This window comes from Phoenix dactylifera, unplaced genomic scaffold (assembly GCF_009389715.1).
Source record: "Phoenix dactylifera cultivar Barhee BC4 unplaced genomic scaffold, palm_55x_up_171113_PBpolish2nd_filt_p 000146F, whole genome shotgun sequence".
Taxonomy (NCBI): domain Eukaryota; kingdom Viridiplantae; phylum Streptophyta; class Magnoliopsida; order Arecales; family Arecaceae; genus Phoenix; species Phoenix dactylifera.
The window spans coordinates 200152-219874 of record NW_024067700.1 but is presented as its reverse complement, the minus strand read 5'-3'; the positions used below and the strand labels follow the sequence as shown (position 1 = coordinate 219874).

The 19723-nt window shown below is 38.9% G+C and overlaps 1 protein-coding gene across 3 annotated transcripts in view; it reads right to left on the bottom strand.

The window, feature by feature from the left end:
• LOC103716702 (DNA-directed RNA polymerase III subunit 1) overlaps positions 1–19723 on the bottom strand; it is a 69233-nt gene that overhangs the window by 23541 nt on the left and 25969 nt on the right. For all 3 annotated transcript variants that reach the window (XM_039116935.1, XM_039116934.1, XM_039116936.1), the window contains 7 exons: positions 11567–11767; positions 11333–11481; positions 11106–11247; positions 10878–11018; positions 7645–7833; positions 3064–3256; positions 742–835 (listed from right to left, as the gene is read on the bottom strand). In XM_039116935.1, coding sequence (XP_038972863.1) covers positions 742–835; positions 3064–3256; positions 7645–7833; positions 10878–11018; positions 11106–11247; positions 11333–11481; positions 11567–11767 — 1109 coding nt within the window. The remainder of the gene's footprint in view (positions 1–741; positions 836–3063; positions 3257–7644; positions 7834–10877; positions 11019–11105; positions 11248–11332; positions 11482–11566; positions 11768–19723) is intronic.

Below are 19723 nucleotides of genomic sequence, written 5' to 3'. Positions count from 1 at the left end.
AACATTAAATATAAATATACTTATTATAATATTATAATTATCATGAATATGAGAAAGCATATAAGATCGCAACAAAAATCAGTATACTGCTAGAAGAATTATATGATTTTCAAAAATAAAAAAACAAAGAAGTTCCTATTGCATATGATAAAAATTGTCCATGATCAAAATGCCAACTAGTGCAGTTGGTAGTCTTTGGGAGTTAGTACCAAGGACCTGCGCTGAAGTCCCACCTTCACATGGACTTTAGCTGGGATTTCTCCCATCCTAGGTCTCTCCACACACACAAACACAAAAATAAAGGGGTCAAGCACAGAATACAATTATTTTTCTAGTATTTATACAGTACTAGAATACAAGGAAAACATGTGTAAATCAGCCCTTGTGGTCTACAAAGTAAACAAACTTCTGGAACTTCCCACAAGTCATATCAAGTTCACGTATGAGTGCTTATAAAGAAATTTAGAAAGAGAGAGAGGAGTATGCCCAAAGTAGTTGACATTTTCCCTCATTGTTCCCATTTTCTTTTCCTTTAACTCACTTATTTAACAACAAAATTGCTTGCGTGCACAAAGTTACATGGCTGACCCTGGAGATAATCTTCATAATTTCAGGTGACAACCAAAATTGGAAATACGAATCATAACCTATAGCAATGTTGAAGTGCCTGAAACAAACTATTTACATATTTGACTATATGAAAAGGCTTAATTTGAACCTCATAGCATAACAAAAAGCTACCTCAATTTTGCAAGGCGATTCATGCAACTTGCAGCAGCATGTGGATTGTAGTCTCTTAGGAGCACAGAAAATAGCCCATCCTTATTGCCATTTCCTAGAGTAGAAAAAATAGTAGCATGTACATCTTAATCCATTTGAACAGTCCAGACCAACCATTGGCATATCAAAATTCATTTAAAATCACATCATCATTTAAGAACATAAAAAGGATACTTGACAAAGGCATCTAGTCATGAAAAAACAAACTTTAACACACAAATATATATCAACAGAAGGAAGAAATTATGAATTAATTTCAAAGACAAATAGACATTACCCGATGAACATCAAAAAGCTCATGTATACAGTACAACCCTATGAAGCTATCACAGTACTCCCTAGAAGATTTTACACCAAGACACCATGTAAATCGCTGAGAACTTACAACAGGTTATAACTTCAAAGGAGGCAAATATTTAGTCATCACACAAAGGCCTGTAGCTCAATATGTGCACTTTGATTAGGTGATAGCAACTTGTAACAGTATATGTTCAAACATGAAACAATTTCAAAGAGCTAGAACTCTATTAGATGTAATTGCTTATCAGGATATGATTTGAAAGTTTCAAAAATGGAAAATAAATTATTAATACAAACATCATATCTTAGGCACTGATAGAAGTCTGTTCACAAGCATAAGAATTAACACCTATTGTAATTCCAATTCAAATACTATAACTAGTGTATAAGCAAAGACAACGGCACTTTTAGAAACAATAGATTGTAGGTCAAACTTTATCAACAATGCTATAATGGGATTTCAAAAAATAACAGATATTTCTCAACAATTTAAATGTGTCCAGTGCAACAGAGCTTGGAAAGATAAGATAGTGAGAGATAGGAATGGGAGGCATTCGAGTTATATGTGTTATTTCTACCATTTACACCAATAAGCTCGTAGAACCATTTCAATAAAGTTCTATTCAAAAATTAAATGACAATCTTGGTAGATAACTGACAAACCCATGGGCTTTGTTCTTTTTCTATATAGCATAAGTAATTCGCATATAAAATTATAAACCACATATATGACTAAACAATACTCGTACAGATCACAGTACTCAGAAAATATTAACCTGCATTCATTAGGTCGTGCATATTTTGGGAATTATCAAGCTACAATATAATTGCACATGCCAAATATCAGAAGCATGCACCTAGCTTACAGTTGAGTGACATATGTTGTATCCTGCATAGGCATTCATATGTATTGTATTGTAACAAAGACTAAAAAGCTAGTATAAATAGTCAGAATCATAATACTATGGTTAGTTTATGGACTAGAAGCCCTAGAGCCTGATAAAAAAGATGACAAGCTCTGCAGGATCATTTACTGAGGTTATAGAATGCACTAATCACCCTTGAAAACTTAAGATCGAGACAAATCTGCAAATTTGGAGAACCTTGGTCCATCATGAGGCAACCACTTCATGCAATATTTGACTATAATCCAAGGTTTGAAAACTCAGCTTCAGACTCAAATTCAGCTGGACCAGATGAGTTTCAATTTCGGAAATTCTGACAGTTTTTGTGGTTTCAGCTCTGGATTCCGTGGAAGTTACAAAGAATCCAAATATGACAGATCAAAAATAAAAAATTGAAAAAATGAAAACAAAAATATTCAAAATATATTATATAGTTGAAGAATTTTAAATGTACCTTCTTGCAGTTTCACACTCAAATATAGTGTTTGCTCAGGTATGAATCAACCAAAGTCTTCAGAGCAAAATAAGGTTGATGCATATCAATGCCTAATCATTTTAAAGCATATGATTACAGAAAATTCCAGGATATTTCTGACATATATAGCTGCATTCAGAAGGGGCCTTGTCTCAAAAGTCAATATTATAAATTGTAAGTGATAAAATACCTGCCAAATAGGTTATGAACCAAGGTCTAAGTATCAGTGTTTTGGAACCTGTACGGGAACCCAGCAAGTAAACCTCATACCAAGTGTCAAGTACAGGACATCCCAGGGTACCGACGTATGGTATGGTGACCGTACCAGGTACCAATTCCCTAGAGGTTTTGTAAGATATGTCAATACACTACTACTGTATGTAAATCCTTGTTATGAACTACAGAGTCGCTGAAATCAATATCAGATCTACTTCAAGGGAAGTGAGTTCTACAAGGGAAAAAAAGGGGGCACATGATCTTTCTTTAATTGGAGATGAAAATGGGAAAAAGATATATGGATAAACAAAATAAATAAGCAAGATAAGATTCTCAAAATAACAAAAGTATTCCTAGCCAAGGTTTGTAAGCAAAGGGCCCTCTTACCTAAAGTAGCCTTCCCAAGCTGCCCACACATTAGCTCACTGTTCCGGAAATAGACATAACCATCACTGGGACACATTGTTTCAGATTTGCTATAGATTTTCTCTTTCACAATAAGATTCAAAAACACCCTTGTATTCGCATTAGGGCGTATGAGAACACTGAATAGCTGTTTCCCTGTCCAAAGCTCAATGGGCTGCAATACATAATATATGGGGAAAATTAATTAAAAAATCAACACTAGCAGCATCAATTTAAATTTGTAGAATAGACAGCAGGAAAAAAAAATCAGAAATTTTTTTTAAAAAAATGGACTAAACAACCCAAAGATTCTAAACCAAAGAAGAAAAATTAAAGAAAAGTGAAAGCTAGTAATATCTAAAAGATGACAGGCATTATTTAGAAAAAGAAGAAAACTTCAAACTTTTGCCATGATCTCATAAAATATGGGAGATCTTTCAAAGTAAAACAACCACTTATTGTGAATCGATGAAGATAGCAGTAGTTATTGGGATTTCTTTGGCACACTACTTTAGGATCTCAACGTTGTAAGGGCAGCTACATATGCATGAGTAGAACATGCAAGGTAAAAGATCAGAAAATACCTACAATATCAAGATCTCAGTTCCTACTCGCAACATATCCCCAATGAGAAGATAGAAAGATAGAAATAGCTTAACAATTTTTTTATACCTTTATGAGTTAGAACATAGTCTCTGGGAGACGAAAGCAAAGAACAAAAATGCAAGCAAGATAAGATCCTAGAACAACTTATGTTTTAATATCACGATAACATTTCATACATATGCAGAGTTACAAAGTGTAAATAATTAACATTTTCCACTAGAAACAAAAAAAAGAGAAGCTATTGGCCTTTCCAGGGAAAAAAGTGGAGGAATAATTTCCCTTTCACAGTTTGTATCTAGAAGAATTATTATGGTCAAAACCATAAAATAACCATAACGTAAAGCCTTTCTCCACTATTTAGGTTCAGGTTCAAGAATCTCCCCTTGCCAAGCTTTCCTATTTAGGCCACATTCATGAATATCAAAATTTGGGTTCAAATCAGAGTTTGATTTACATTTTATGACTCGTTATTTACATAATGTCAATATTCCTCCCATTGTGTAGCCCTTCAGCTGTTACAGTAGCTGCCAAAAGTCAAACTTCGATCGGTATCAGAAATATCAACAGAGCCTGAGTGAAGATTTTTCCCTCACGGGGCCAAGGTATTGCGCTATTGCGCAGAGGGACCGTATATTGTAGTTGGTTCAGACCTGTTACGGTTGACTAAATGTATGAAAATTGCTGCAAACCACTGCTTAATCACACAATATGTACCTTTGATTTATATTATATAATTCTCTTTTTTCTGAGCAGACAAATTGATATCAAAGGAATTTAAGAATCAAAACAAGAATTGGAAGTATACATAAATAATATAAACTCACAGTATTTTGTTTTCAGGAAGCAATAAGAACAAAATAGAAATATGTGACATTCAAAATTTTAATCCAACAATTAAAGTATTGTTGCAAAAGAAGCCAAATGGACAATAAGATAAAAAGCGATAGATAAAGGAGAGTCCTATCATTGCTCGAAAACTAATAGATCTTTGATTCCTGCTGGCATGTTCCATTAACTAAAACAAAGTTTATGACATTTGTCAAGATTTCATGCTCATATTTTTCACTATAAAATAAATATTTACTTTTAGGAAAAAATAGAAGAACAAAGTGTAGAGGTGGTGCCAATTCATTTTCCTTGAACTCGTCTCTCCATTTCCTCTGTGATGCTCCTTGCTTTTGATTGCTGGGGCAGCTTACAGAGACCATGGAATTGAATATCAATAAACTGAACTCCCAAGAATATGATGTTTCTGGATCAGCTTTTCATTTCTCTAGTAGGAGTAAAGGAACAAATGAATTATAATGCCATGGTAAATTTGCAGGACATCTTCGACCATGCATCTGCCCACCATCAGGTCAAACAAGCCCCCAGTTCTTGTATGAAAACCGGAACATCAGCAATGTGGATTAGGATGACCTTCAGAATACTAAGCGTGGTAGGACTTTTGGCCAAAGGAGAAAGAACATGGACCATCATTTGACAGGGAATAGGCTTTATATCTTTCCTCTTGAGTTGCTAATTCGCAAATTTATGACTTCCTTTTTCTGTTCAAAGCTGCCACTTTTTTTGGTAGCATCCAAATTGCCACATGCTAATATGCAGTGAAGTTTTGCCTATTCTCACTTTATAGCGGCGACAAGTGACTAAACTTGGTTGCCTGAAATTTTGAATGAGATGTATGAAAGAGTAGTATGTGGTGAATACAATGCTGGAATCCGAACAATGAGACAGGTCTTTAAATGTATCACGAAGAGCAAGTGCTACCAAAAAAATGGTGGGGGCAGGAAGAGCCACACAAATTTTGGGAGAGGGAGCAAGCATAAATTTTTGAACTGGGTTATTCAAGGGTTATCCAAAATTCTGGAGGGAACCGAAAGATGCAAGAGGAACTTCATTTTAATGCCGTATCATGGCCCAAGAATCCAGTTGCTGCTCACATGCTAGATGCACCAAGTGGCAGATTTCACTTGACCATTTAGTATTACAAATTATGTATGGCCCTCTTGGCATGGTTATCGTATTTTTGGGAACATATGTTGGAAGCTAAATTTATACATCAGTCGGAATAGATAAAAAACAAATTCCTTATATAGGCCTTCAATAAAAGCTATATTGTAATGGTTAGAGCTACACTAGCGGCACTCATGGGTTGGCACGGGTTCGTGCCCGAGGATGTGCTAGCCTAGGTGAAAAGGGGCATGCGTAGGAGGCATGCCTTGGCAAGGCACCATTGTGGGCATGGAGTATGGCCCACATCAGCGGCGAGAGGGCTTGCTGGTAGAGCATGATTTGAGGATTACACAGGCCACGAGTGTGGCACTTGTTGGTCCAGTGCTTTGATGGTCCATGGGTGGTGATGACTTCGGCAAGTCATGGTGCCTAAGTGGCTGGGCACTGGCTGCAAGATGCGGCATAGACATGGACAAGACCGAATGTGACTTGGACGAGGGGCACTGGTGCTGGGCTAGGGTGCCAATGCATGGCATGCACTAAGGGACATGTGCGTGTAGGGATTAATCGGTGGCGCACACACCAGACACAGACACGTGCACACCCGAGGCATGGGTGCAAGATGCGCAGGCCAAAGGTGTACAAGTTGTGGGCACACAAGGCATAGGTGTGCATACCACGAGGCATGGCGCCCAAGCTATGGGCCCAAGAGGCACTCAAGTCGCAGGCATGCAGGCTATGGGCATGCATCCCATTGGTGCATAGGCTGTGGAAAGGCCCAGGCGCCGCACATTGACTTGGGCATGCACGGGCGGAGGCCGGGTGCCCAAGTGCAGCACACTGACTTGGGCGCACACAGGCAGAGGCTCAAGCACCCAAGCACAGGTGCATGGACAACCTAGGCGGGCGCAGGGCGAGCATACGGACAACCCATGCGGGTGAACATATAGAAGACCTGGGCAGGCGAACTTGTGGATGACCCAGGCACATGGGCATGCGGGCGCCCAGGAGCACGACCGCACGGACGTGCTGGGACTCAGGCATGAGCAAGCAAACCGATCTACTAGATGGTTTGCTCAAGGGGGTTTCCAGTGGATTTAGAGGTTGGAACTACCATCAACAATTGCTCCTGTCCAAGACTTGGACCTGGCACTTTCTAGCAATTTGGGGGAGTTTCCTAGCAGTTGGGGGATTGTCCACCGCATGGCTATAGGTAGGCCTACTAGCCAATCCTTTGGGCAGAGATGAGCACAGAGGGCAGAGAAAAGTGAGGCAGGAAGTCTCATAGGGTTGAGACTTGCTGAGTGACCTCATATGTTTGGGAAAGAAGGGAATAATGGGAGGTTTATCCCTAAAGGGCCATTGTATCTTTGTGACTTGTGGATTGTAATAAAGATTAGGAAAAGGGTCTCTTTTACAAGGTGCGTGTGGGTTCTACACACTTTGGCCCTCCACTGCTGTGTCCCATAGACTATGGTAAAGTCCCATACAGCCACTCTTGTGCGTGCGGGTTGGAAGGCTGACTGAATGAGGCATTCAGTGCCACACAAGGCGCAGAACTTGGTGAAAAATTCGCAAAAAGTTCTGGCCCTATGATAGTAACCATGATCAAGAGAAGGAACAAATTGTTAAATATTCAGGGTAGTCGAAGCTAATCCTTTACATAGTCAGATAACTAGGAGTCATGTGCATATAGATTGATAATAAGCTAGATGATAAAATAAGAACTACCTGTTAATTGTTAAGCAATAATAGATAACAGCATATATATATATATATATATATATATATATATATATATATATATATATATATATATATATATATATATATATATATATATATATATATACATAGATGGATGGATAGATAGATACAGATATATATAAATATATAAAGCAAAAAGAACCTCACAAACTGCAAGTATGAAGTATAACTTCATTGATGTGTCTAATGCAATCTGTACCTTCATAAAAAAGGAGGGGGTGAGGGGGAAGATCTGACCTTAATTAAGGCTGGTGTTGGCAAATCTATGGGGTCCATGGCATCACCTATATAAGAGCACATAAGAGAGAAGGAGGCACGATCATAGAAGGTATCCTTTCTTGTAACCAAAAAGGATGATGTCAGAAAGTCCTGTGTTGAAGCTACTAATATTTCTCCGTTCTTTGGTGTGCACAAGTTATTTTGCACCTGTGAAACAAAAAAACAGAAAAAGGAAATAAATGCCTTGATAACACAATGAAAAACAGGTCGAACATTCAGAAATATAAAGTCAAACATAAAAAAAAAGACGGGGACCAGAGCTATGACTCTGGAAAATTAGTGCAAGACATGATACACAGACAAAACCAAAAAAGGAGTGGTTACAATTAGCCCAAATAACACAAAAGAAGAGGGGGGGTGCAGAAATGTTAGAAAACATTAGAAAAAAGCATGGTAAACTAACAAGCAATGCATTGGAAAACAGTTTCCAGAGGCAAGGTACGCGGTACCGATTGTACCGATGTACCGGTGGGCATCGGTACCGGTACGGTACCGAACCAAACCGAGCCGAACCGGTACGTACTGATGGGGCTAAAAGCCAAAAAAAATTTAGAGCCGGTACGGACTGGTCGGTACCGGGCCGGTACCGGGCCGGTACCGGGCCGGTACGGTTCGGTACCGAAATATGTAGCTGTACCGTACCGGTAGGGTCCAGTACCGATATGTACCGGCCGGTACCGACCCGTACCGACTGGTACGGCAGACCATGTCCAGAGGTTACTCTGGATTTACCACATTGCCAGTTGTTCCCCTACTCCTTTTATGATTTGAGAATAGAATAATTTCTTAATAGGACTACCACTAGTTGCAAAGAGAAGCCAGTTTTATACCTATCGTCAGGGAAACAAATAATAAATTGTCACCTACATAAGCTTGTTAAACTTCCACAAACCATCTAATACCAAACTGCAACTTTTTAATTAGTATGAAAATATGAAGATATTAATTACATCATAAACCAGAGAACATCAACATGTCGTTTCAAACAACGATTTCCTTGCAAACTTCCTATAGCTGATAGTGTTTCCTTCCAAAGTATTGTATGTGGAACTTCTTTTTGTTTTTCTTTCGACTCCTTCATCACCAAAAGGACTTCTTACTCCCTTTTTAACTCTACCTTTCTTGGGTTCACCACATGCCAACAGTAACTTCTTTGCCCCATAAGCATCTAATTTAAAAGGATCTAACCAAAATATTCAAACATAAGATAAATGATTCTTAAAAAGCTAGGTAGTTCAAGATCCCAAAATGGATGGGAGAAAACTACGTATTTACACATACACAAACTCTTATTCATATATATGATGCAAAAAAGAAAAAGGAAAAACACATTTCCCCCGCAAACAATCCAGAGACCAAGGCCTTGCTCCTTATTTCAACCATGCAATGTCTAAGACAAAATTCATAACTAATCATCATTACAATCCACAGAAGTCAGCATCCCCTCAAATGCAAAATAATAGTTATGCTACTTATGACCCCCTGGAGCTCAGAATGATAAAGTTCTCATCTAGAACAACATCCGAATTCCCATGAAATTAATGCACCCAATTTTTTATTTTATGTGGACCCATACCCAACCTGCCAGCCCAATTAGAGATTCATTTTTCAACTATGTATCTTTAGAAATGAAGTATATGGACTTCTTACAAGAACTTATGGAACATCAGGACTTACACTTAAAAAGAACAAAGCATGGATACATATTTATCAGTCGATAAGTTCCTTGATCCTTATTAAGCATTAGTCTCCTTTAATTGAGAATCCACTTAATACAAACATAACACTATTTCTACCTTTTCCCCTCACGTAACAAAAGATAATCTTTCTTATTAAAGATTTATTTCCCAACTTCACATTTAAATCATTTTAAAGCGTTGCTGAAATGCTCAACATCCTCCCATTTGTTTTATGTGAACATCTTCATTTCTAACTTCCTAATATAAGCAATAATGAATTTCACACAAGAACTTTGCCATATTAAGAGCTACATAGGTGAGGCAATGGGTTGGTTCAGGTTGGATTTGGATTAAGTCAAAACAAACTCTCAACCTGGACTCAACTCATTTATAATAAGTTTGGAGGAAACAACTAATAAACACGTATCCAGCCCATTTATTTCAAATGGATATGTATCAACTTGTGAGCCCAATTAAAACTTCACTTGTCAATTACCTGCAGAAATGAAAAGGAAATAGGACCAAGAGGAAGGGATCTAAGGCTGCTTCCATGCAAGAGAAGGTAAGGAGAAGAAATTGACATGGAGAACAAAATCAGAATCAGAATCATGTAGTTTAACCCTCCACTTTCTCTTCAATACTTTTTACTCTGTAAAGCATAAACTGCCTGGCCTCATCACCACAGAGCCTCTGCCCGTGGCTGATGACACTATTATGCATTACCATTGTTCTAGGGACCTAGCCTGGTTTTTAAGGGCCAGTTGAACCCATGGAGATCTGTTGGGTCTGAGGGCCAAACCCTAAGCTGACCCAATTATAATCATGTTGGTCTTGCATATCCCCGCAACTAGCGTAATTATGAAGAATTATCAATCAAACCAACTTATTTTGGACAGGTTGCCAGGTCCAGGTCCCAAATTGCCAACCCTAACCCATCATATTTGTGAGATTGGTTTAAGTTCATAATACAAGGATGGTTTTGAAGTTGAAAATCCTGAAAAGACCCACAAAGAAAAGAAGAGAAAAGAAAAGAAAAGACTAATGAGATAGTATTATAAAATTGTTTTCTACATATAGTGTCTAAAATAATATACCCTGTGTATGTCAACAAGTTCTTTTCCAGTATAATCTATCGTATAGGACTGTGAATATGAGCTTATTTGCCTCTTAGATAGAAACAAAACCATACTCTCCATCTAGATCCAGCAATTAAAAGAAACAAAATCTTTCTTATTTGTAGATTCTTTCATAAGTTTATATTTACATTTTATCAATGCTCTGTTAATATATTGTGCTTCCTTACAATGTTCACCATGACATTCCCCATATTAACATTTTTCTACTGAAACTCAAAGAACATTGCTGACTTGAGACTTATGGCATTCACTAGACTCCTTTCAAATTTAGAATTTGACGATGGCTACAAAGGAAACGAAAGCGCCTTGCAACCTCAAGCTGAAAAACTAATTTAATACAGCTACCAAGTATTACAAAATGAGTTTTGAAAAATACCCCCATAAGCATAAGAGCTTCGGTACGAGCTTCTTCTGTTTGAGGAACATGTAAATTCATCTCATCACCATCAAAATCAGCATTATAAGGATTGCAGACAGATTCATTAAACCTCAGTGTTCTCCATGGCATTATCCGTGCCTACAGCCATGATGACCAAAAAAAAAAAAGTAAATACCAAGTCGAGAACTTCAACAAATGAATGTCATGATAAACAAATGAGCATACCCTATGACACATTATGGACATCCGATGCAGGCTCGGTTGTCTGTTGAAGAGGACGATATCTCCATCTTCCAAATGCCTTTCCACAACATAACCATATTTCAGCTCATTAGCAATATCCCTCTTATCCACATATTTCAAATGCCTACAAGAGAACACCAATAACTAAATCGTAATTCAAGAGCGTAGATACACTACAAGTTATGAAGCTAATACAATTAACAGTTTACACTTTTGAGCCATCAGGTCGTAGAACAAAATTTGCCCCAGGATATTTGGAAGGCCCATTGCGAACAAGCTGTCGCAACTTCTCTATGTTATAGTTAGAAACCCTTTCTGGATATGTTAAAACCCGGGCCATCAATATGGGAATTGCTACCTGGAATACACAGATAACAACATGAGGGGAAAAAATGAATGCAGGAAGATCTAATATCTGGTCCACAATCTCTAAATAGGCTTACCTCTGTGATTTTCAAATTTGGATCAGGAGAAATGACAGTCCTTCCAGTAAACTCAACACGCTTTCCAGATAAGTTACCACGGAAACGCCCCTGCTTTCCTTTAAGCCGTTGAACAAGCCCGCGATGTTTTGAATCAGGAATACAAGGAGCTTCACTATTTATATACTCGACAACTTGAATTTGAAGGTGTGTCCAGCAATCCTGATAAGGAATCAACAGCAGTTTTTTAACACATCAAAGAACAATCGAAAACCCATCTAGGCTTGCATAATTTAATCAAGACATAAAGTCGGATAAGCAAGACACTTAAATGCCAAGAACTATTTTCTGAGAACAAATCAAGTCAGAATAGAAAACTGAATATGATATCAACAACTAGATTGAAAGACTCCATCTTATATAACATATAGCCAAATAGATACAGCATAACTTATTAAATACAGCATAGTTATGATATTGAGAGGTATTTCTTAAAGGTGTCTAAATAGCATCTACAACCATCGCATAAACATGTGATAGAAAACAAGCCTCACTCCCATGCCTTTGTTTTCATTTATACAGTTCTTCTTCTGCTGCACATTCATATAAATCTCAGCATATTCAGTAACATAAAATGAGGGATTAGTATGTCACCAGTAAACAATGGTCTCCTCAAAGAAAGAAGACTCAAAATATTATGCTTCTGTCACATCCCATAATCAAAAGAATGACCGAGTCTCATTCATCAAAGGTTTTACATAGAGATAATCCATCAAAGTGTAATTATTTTGCCTGGGAGTGTTTTCAAAGCATTGTTTAGTTATCAATATATATTTTTGTGCTACAGGCTAGACTAAAGATTCAATTGGCAAGGAATGTTCTAATTTTTGAAAAAGATTTCAAAATTTTGTACAGTATAGTTAGGGGTAATGCAAATTTTGAACAATTGGTTGGCTAAGATTTTGGCTTCTTAATTACCATATGGCTTTCTAGGTATGTTCCAAGTAAAAAGATTTTCAAAGGATGTGCAACAAGAAACAATTTTCTCTGCACGTAAGTGAAATATCAAGTAAGAATTGGCATTTTCACATTGAATGCTGATGATTTCATGTTAGAGTTAAACATATGTCCCATGACTATACAGTGAGAGCCTTTCTAAATGCTCTTGGTTGAATTGGGTTCACTGTTGCTGAAACTTTATGCACAAAGCAAAAAGAAGTTGGTGTCTATCTGATAGTGCTTTGGGATCTTTACAATTTCAAAGTACCACCCAAGATACGCGGAACCGACCAAACCGACGTACCGATGAAGACCGGTACCGGTTTGGTACCGATTGGAACCAGTACCGAACCGGTTATGAAAAAAAAAGAAGAAAAAAAATGCGCGGACGCGTTATGCTACAGAGTGACATGCCACTCTGCCGCATTAAAAGCCCATGCGGGGTAGCGCGTGGGCTCGCTGCCCCGCACATGAACCGCGATCCCCACCGCGTGGAACGTGCGCGGGCGCGAGTCGGAGGATGTGTTTCCCCACTAACGCCCGCGCCCCCGCGGCCTCTCTCTCTCTCTCTCTCTCTTCTTTCCTTTTTTTTTCCTTCTCCTCTCTTCTTCCCTCTCTCCTCCTCTCTTTCCCCCCTTCTGCGAGCAAGGGAGGTCTTCTTTCTTACGAGGTGCTCGGGAGGAAGAAAAAGGCCCGGTAGCGCAAGAGAGGTCTTCTTCCCCTCTCTCCTCCTTTCTTCCCCCTTCTTCCCCACGAGTATCGGTGCAGTTCGCACGGATACCGGGCTTGTACCGGTGCGAACCACACCGGTACAGGCAAGGAACCATTCAGTTCTGACCCCTTTGGATCTACCGTACCGGTGGAGGCCGGTACCGGTACGGTACAGGCTGAACCGGTCGGTTCCGACCGGTTCAGCAGATCATGGTACCACCACATCTGTTATCTAGAATTCGAGCTGATCAAACACCTTGTCGGGTCGGGCTCAAGACAAGCTCTACAGTAGAAGATAGACTCAATGCCTATGCCCAAGCCCGTCCCAATCTTGAAGAGCCAATCCTAGGCCCACCCACCTGGCCCAAATTCCTCTTCCCCCCACTATTATAGGCTAAGTGCAATATATATTATTATTTCATTATAATATATAATTAGTTATTATAATTAATGTACAAAATATATACATATATATGATCTTAGGCTGGGCTGAGCTAGACCATTTTTAATTTTTCCAAGCACGGCCCAATTTTTAGATTGGGCCTACTTTTTGCCTAGGCCCACCCCACAAGCCTATTTTCAATGCCCAAGCCCACTAAATTTTGGGGCAGCTTAGGCAAGCCACCTGACCCATGACCGACTCTCTCTAGAACCCAAAAAATGCTGCCTAGGGTGGCAATTTTCACTTGGTTGCTTTATCAAGAAACACATTTTCTAAGCATTGAGAAAAAGCAGGAATCTGCTTATCCACTGGATGAGTCCATTTTGAGAAACTAGTGAGAATATTAATCACCTCTTTCATGGTGAAGGTATGTTAAACATCAGGAGAGCTAGTAATGATGATAAATATAATAAATAAATATGTAGAGAGAGGAGAGAATTTTTACGTCAATTTAAAGCCACTCAGAAGTTGTGCAATTTGTCACGTTTATATCACAAATCAGGCTTGATGACATTTATAAGCTTATATGTTTTGAGAAAATAAAAAGAGATACATAAACAATTAAAAAAGATTATTAATTGCCACATTAAAAAAAGTCAAGTAGAATCAGTAACTAGCTGTTAGAAGTATGCCCTAGAAGCCAATTTGGCTGACGCATTATTTTATTCTAGGACATAAAATTGTACTTGACCTAATAATGAATTTATTAGAATGGGCATTCTTTTCATTCATATTCTTATGTGTCCATGAATCGTCCAAGAAATTAATAAGATGATGACGCATATTCTCAAGAGTTGAGAATTTGAGGCATGTGTCATTGGTGATTAATTTCTGAATTGCTCCTGATCGATGGATCATCACGAGGACGGTGATCGATCCACTGAGATTAGTGCACAGATCGTTTTCTTTGATGGACGAGTCTTGAGTCCACAGTGTGGCGACACTGGAGCAATTGTGCAAGTGCTTGTTAGAGAACAAGGGTACTGAGCGTGACTCATAGCAAGTAGTCACTTGGATGTCTATCCACTCGTCAGTGACTTACTTGATGCTGCAGTTGTATACTGGTCCTTTGACCTGCGATGCCTCGGCTATTCACAGTGAGGTTGCTGTAGTTTGACGAGCACATAAACATGAGCCCTAGCCAATTGGGTTCTCGTGGTGCAGATTGGCTGCAGTAGGTTCATTGTAGGAGTAGGGGTGCATCTAGATGGAATCTATCGATCTTGATAGGTTAAGAGAGATCCTATGTGATTTATGAAACTGAGTTCGTAAATCCTCGGCCGGGGTAGTATGTATAGTGGAAAAGGAGTTTTCCGCTCTCGAACTTAAGTCGAATAAATCTTGACATATGACAGACGATGGGGTTTGACGAGTTATCCATGACCTCCATCCTGTAGGGATCCACGATAGAAGGACTGTATCATACGATAACTGCACCTAGAGGTTCATCATTCCATTCTGCTGGGTAGCCACTACATGCTGCTAGGTGTCACTGGTGGATGGTGAGACTCACAGGGACTATCTTGATGATCGATGATCCCTGGTGAGTTGAGTTGGAATTGTTCCAACCCATTGAAAGGAGTTTTCAATGATATTGTGATAGAGATCGCAATATATCTCACTACCAGACAGAATAGAACCTATGGGGTCACACACATTAGAGGTATTGACCGATCCGATGGTTGAATTATGATTTGGAATCACAAATAATTTATAATTATCAATTTGATTGATAATTGTTTTAACTCCCTAAAAGTTAGTGAGTAGAAGAAGAAATAATTGCAATTGGATTGCAATTTAATTAAATCAATTGGACTTAATTAATTGGGCTTGATCTTATTTAATAAGAGTCCTACTTGCAGTAGGACTCCTAGATTCCTAATTAGATTAGGACTTCAAATTAAATTAGAGTCCTACTTGGAGTAGGTTCCTAAAGTCCTAATTGGATTAGGACTAAAATTATATGAGTCCTAATTAATTTAGGATTCCTAAAGTCCTAATTAATTTTGATCTAATAAATTAAGATGACTCCTAATTGGATTAGGATTGAAGAGTTCAATTGAGTCATGATTCAATTGGGTCCTAATTAGATTAGGACTCTAAGAGTCATAATTGATTTAATCTTATGGATAAACATGAGAAAATTAAGGAGGCTGAAAGTGGAGCCCACGCACCTCATGAGATGAGGCTTGGGCATGGGGCATGAGAGGATAAGAGGTACTCCCCTCCCCTTGGTTTTTACGTGAGAAGAGAAAGGGAGGGGCGTACGCCCCTCCTCTTGCCAAAAAGATAGACGTGAGCTCCTAATTTGTAGGAGCTCACGCCTAGGGTTCAAAAAAGGGGAGCATGTGGCCCCCCTCCTCTCATCAAAAAAAAAAAAAAAGAGGATACGGCAGCCCCCTCTCCAAGGATGAGTTCAGCCGCAAACAAACACAAAAAAAGGAGAATAAGGGGCGGACCCCGCAAAGGAATTAATAGGCTGTTTTTGATGCTGTGAGATCCCCTTCTCTCCCCTTTTTGTGCCGTGAGAGTGCCTCCTCCCCTCTTGGTTTTTGTGCCATGGGAAAGCCTCCTTCCTCTTGGGTTTTCAGCCGTGAGCATCAAAGAAAAATAGGGTGGCGTGCGGCTCTCTCTTCACCCTTCTTCCATCCACAAGAATAAAAGAAAAGGAGGCAGCAAGATGGGATCTTCTTCCTCCCTTTCAAGTCCTTTCTCTTGAGATCTATCAAAGAGTTGATAAATCAAGAGAGGATTTCAGCCATCAAAACATATCTCTGCAAGGGAGCTAGCACCCTGAGGAGATTAGAAAGTTTGGATTGGTCCTCTGCCTCGTGTGGATACCCGTATTGGCAGGACGCATGTGCGGTTTCAAGTGAACCTTTCAACAAATACCACAATCATCAGATTGCGGTGAATATCTACCCGCACAAGGTGAAGATCTGATCTTCCTAATATTATGTAAAAGTATTTAATCCTAATCTATCTACGAACGATGGTTTTTAAAATACGTTCATGCGTGATGAACGGGATCTCGCGCATGCCTCTTCCGTTGCGCAAAGAATTTTTCTGGAATTTTCTGCAGTGTGCGAGGGATTCCAACAGTGGTATCAGAGCCTAGGTTTCGTTGATTAAGGTTAGGATTAATTATTAAAGGGCATATTAGATCTGAAATTTAAAGGATTATGCTTGCTGAATTTTATGCATGCAGAATTTCAGGTTGCAGATTTTTCTGCATGCTGAAATTTTTGAATGTTTTGATTAATGATTCTATTGCTTTGATAATATGATTACAAATATTTAGAATCATGTCTTGCATGATCAGCAACTCATGTGATGACGTAATCAATTAGATTTCAGATCTATAAATTATAATTTATGCATGTGATGCGAATGGTGATGATCATGGATGACCCTTTGTGAATGTGCTGAAATATTTTGCGATGTTCTGTGATGTTATGTGATGGCATGTAAATAAGATTTTCAGATGCCTGCGTGCATCTTATATTGATGTATTAGAGACCTGCGTGTCTCATGAAAAAGGGTTGTAACTATTATTTAATTTTATTTATTTTAAAGTTATCTGGGATGTAATCTGTGATGTGTTTGCACGTCAATGGTTGATCGGTGCATGCCTCTACAAGCACGATTTGCGCGGATCGAGATCAAGGGTTGATTAGAGATGGATCAAGGAGTTGATCGCAATTGGACCTAGGGTGCTCAAGATCGAGTCAAGAGTTGAAGACGATCTAACCAATTGACGTGCATGTGCTTGTACTATGACCCCATCCTGGATTTATGATCATCACCAGTTTAATTTTTGTTATTATGCCTGGATGTTTATATTTATGTTTATGCATAGCGGGTAGATAATTATTTGCATGAGATGTAGATAATTAAATGAAAGAGACCTAAATTAAATCTCCTCGAAAAATATTAAGTTCATAGGTCTTCCACCGTAGTAGAGCTGCTAAGGTCTTTCCGGCGTTGATTTGTCTCGGCTGGATACAATGGGCAAGTTGCATCGGGGGACTGGACCTCTCTATTAGGCATGAGATGTTGTAGGGGTAAAGATGGGGTTGGGCCCAATAACTGTTAGGTGAGGGACCAATGACGGCTTTGCTTCTACGGTTATACGGTGGATCCGACTTAACTAAGGAATGGGGCCAATAACTGTTAGGTGAGGTCTTCATTACTTAGAGACCGGATAGCGCTACAACTTGCTTGAGAAGCATTGTACAAGAGTTGTACACTCATCGTTTATGTGTCACCAATAACTGTTAGGTGAGGTGGCATGTAAATTGGTGAGACCGTAGCACCCCACTTGAAACCTAAAGTCGCAAGGTTTCCGTTTCTCTACCAGAGGAGTGTGAGAGATTCGAGAAAATAGTAGGAGGAATATTTGTTTTAAAAGGCTCTAAAACAAATAGAGTTCAAGTACAAAATTCTAACTAGAATCTTTACTCTCTGAGGATTATAAAGTCAGCTTCTAGACTCTTAACTCATATCCTATAGAACAACCGTTTGACCAAACCCAATTATAAAGACTGGCTCAGCAAATTTCAAAATAGTTTTGAATTGTGAGAAATTCGGATATATGCTAGACCATAGAATCCTCGTGTTACCAATCCGTCTGATCACTGATCAGCGTAAGACGCATGCTAAGTGGACGAACAATGACAATAAAGTTAGGTGCTGCACAATGGCATCCATGTCCAATGAATTACAATGCCAGCATAAAAACATGAAGACTGCCAAGGACATATTAAATCACCTATAAGAGTTGTATGGTGATCAGAGTCGCGCAGCATGGTTTGAAGTGTCCAAAAGGCTCTTCAAGGCCAAGATGCGTGGTGGGCAGTCTGTCCATGATCATGGTTTGACCATGATAAAGGACTTAGAGGAGCTTGAGAAGCTCGGCATGACCATGCAAAAGGAATTGCAAACGGATTTGATCCCGCAATCCCTTCCAGCTTCATATGAATAGTTTATAGTAAACTACCATATGAACAAGATTGTATGCACTAAAATAGAATTGTAAAATAAATTGGTAACTACCTTACGGACCTTGAAGAGTTCAAGGGGCATCGTTCTTGCTGTCGAGTTGGTTTCTACTTCCAATAGAGAGTCTACCTGGAAGAAGAAGAAGCCTGCGAAGAAGCAGAAGACCGAGAAACACCAAGGAATTTTCAAGAAAAAGGCCAATTGCAAGGAAAAATATTTCCATTGGAAGAGGAACTGTCCTACATATATGGGAAGCATAAAGAACATGAAGGGTGACAGACCTCCAGAAGGTATGTCAGATATGCTCAGGATACTTAGGGACTGTTACCTGTTGCTAGCAGAAATTTGATTTCTGTATCTTGTTTAGCACATAAAGATTTTTATAAGACTACTATTCCATTTATTTGAGAAATAAATTGGTTCAACGTGGTTTTATGATTGACAGTCTCTATCACATACATATGGATGTATCTGTGAATGTATCTGAGCAAACAGTGAGTACCATAAGATCCAAAAGATCTAGAGATGAGATAAATCTAAAGTATTTGTGGTACCTCAGGCTTGGTCATATAGGAGAAGACAGAATAAACAAATTGAAGAAACATGGGCTTCTAGACTCATTGACTTCCGAGTCATATCCGATTTGTGAATCCTGCCTTCAAGGAAAGATGGCCAAATTACCCTTTGTAGGACATGGGAGAGGTCCACTGCGATACTTACCCTAGTACACACTTATGTGTGTGGCCCATTCGATGCGCAGGTTAGGGATTGTAATTTTTATTTCATTTACCGATGATTACTCACGGTATGGATATGTGTGTGAGACACAAATCTGAATCTTTTAAAAGTTTAAATAGTTCAGATATGAAGTAGAAAAACAAACAGGAAAACTCATTAAGGTTCTTCGATCGGATCGAGAAGGTGAACACCTTAATAGAGAGTTCCATGATTATCTCAAGAAGAATGGTATAGTTTCACAATGGATCCCTCCTGGTACACCTCAGCTCAACGGGGTGTCAGAGAGG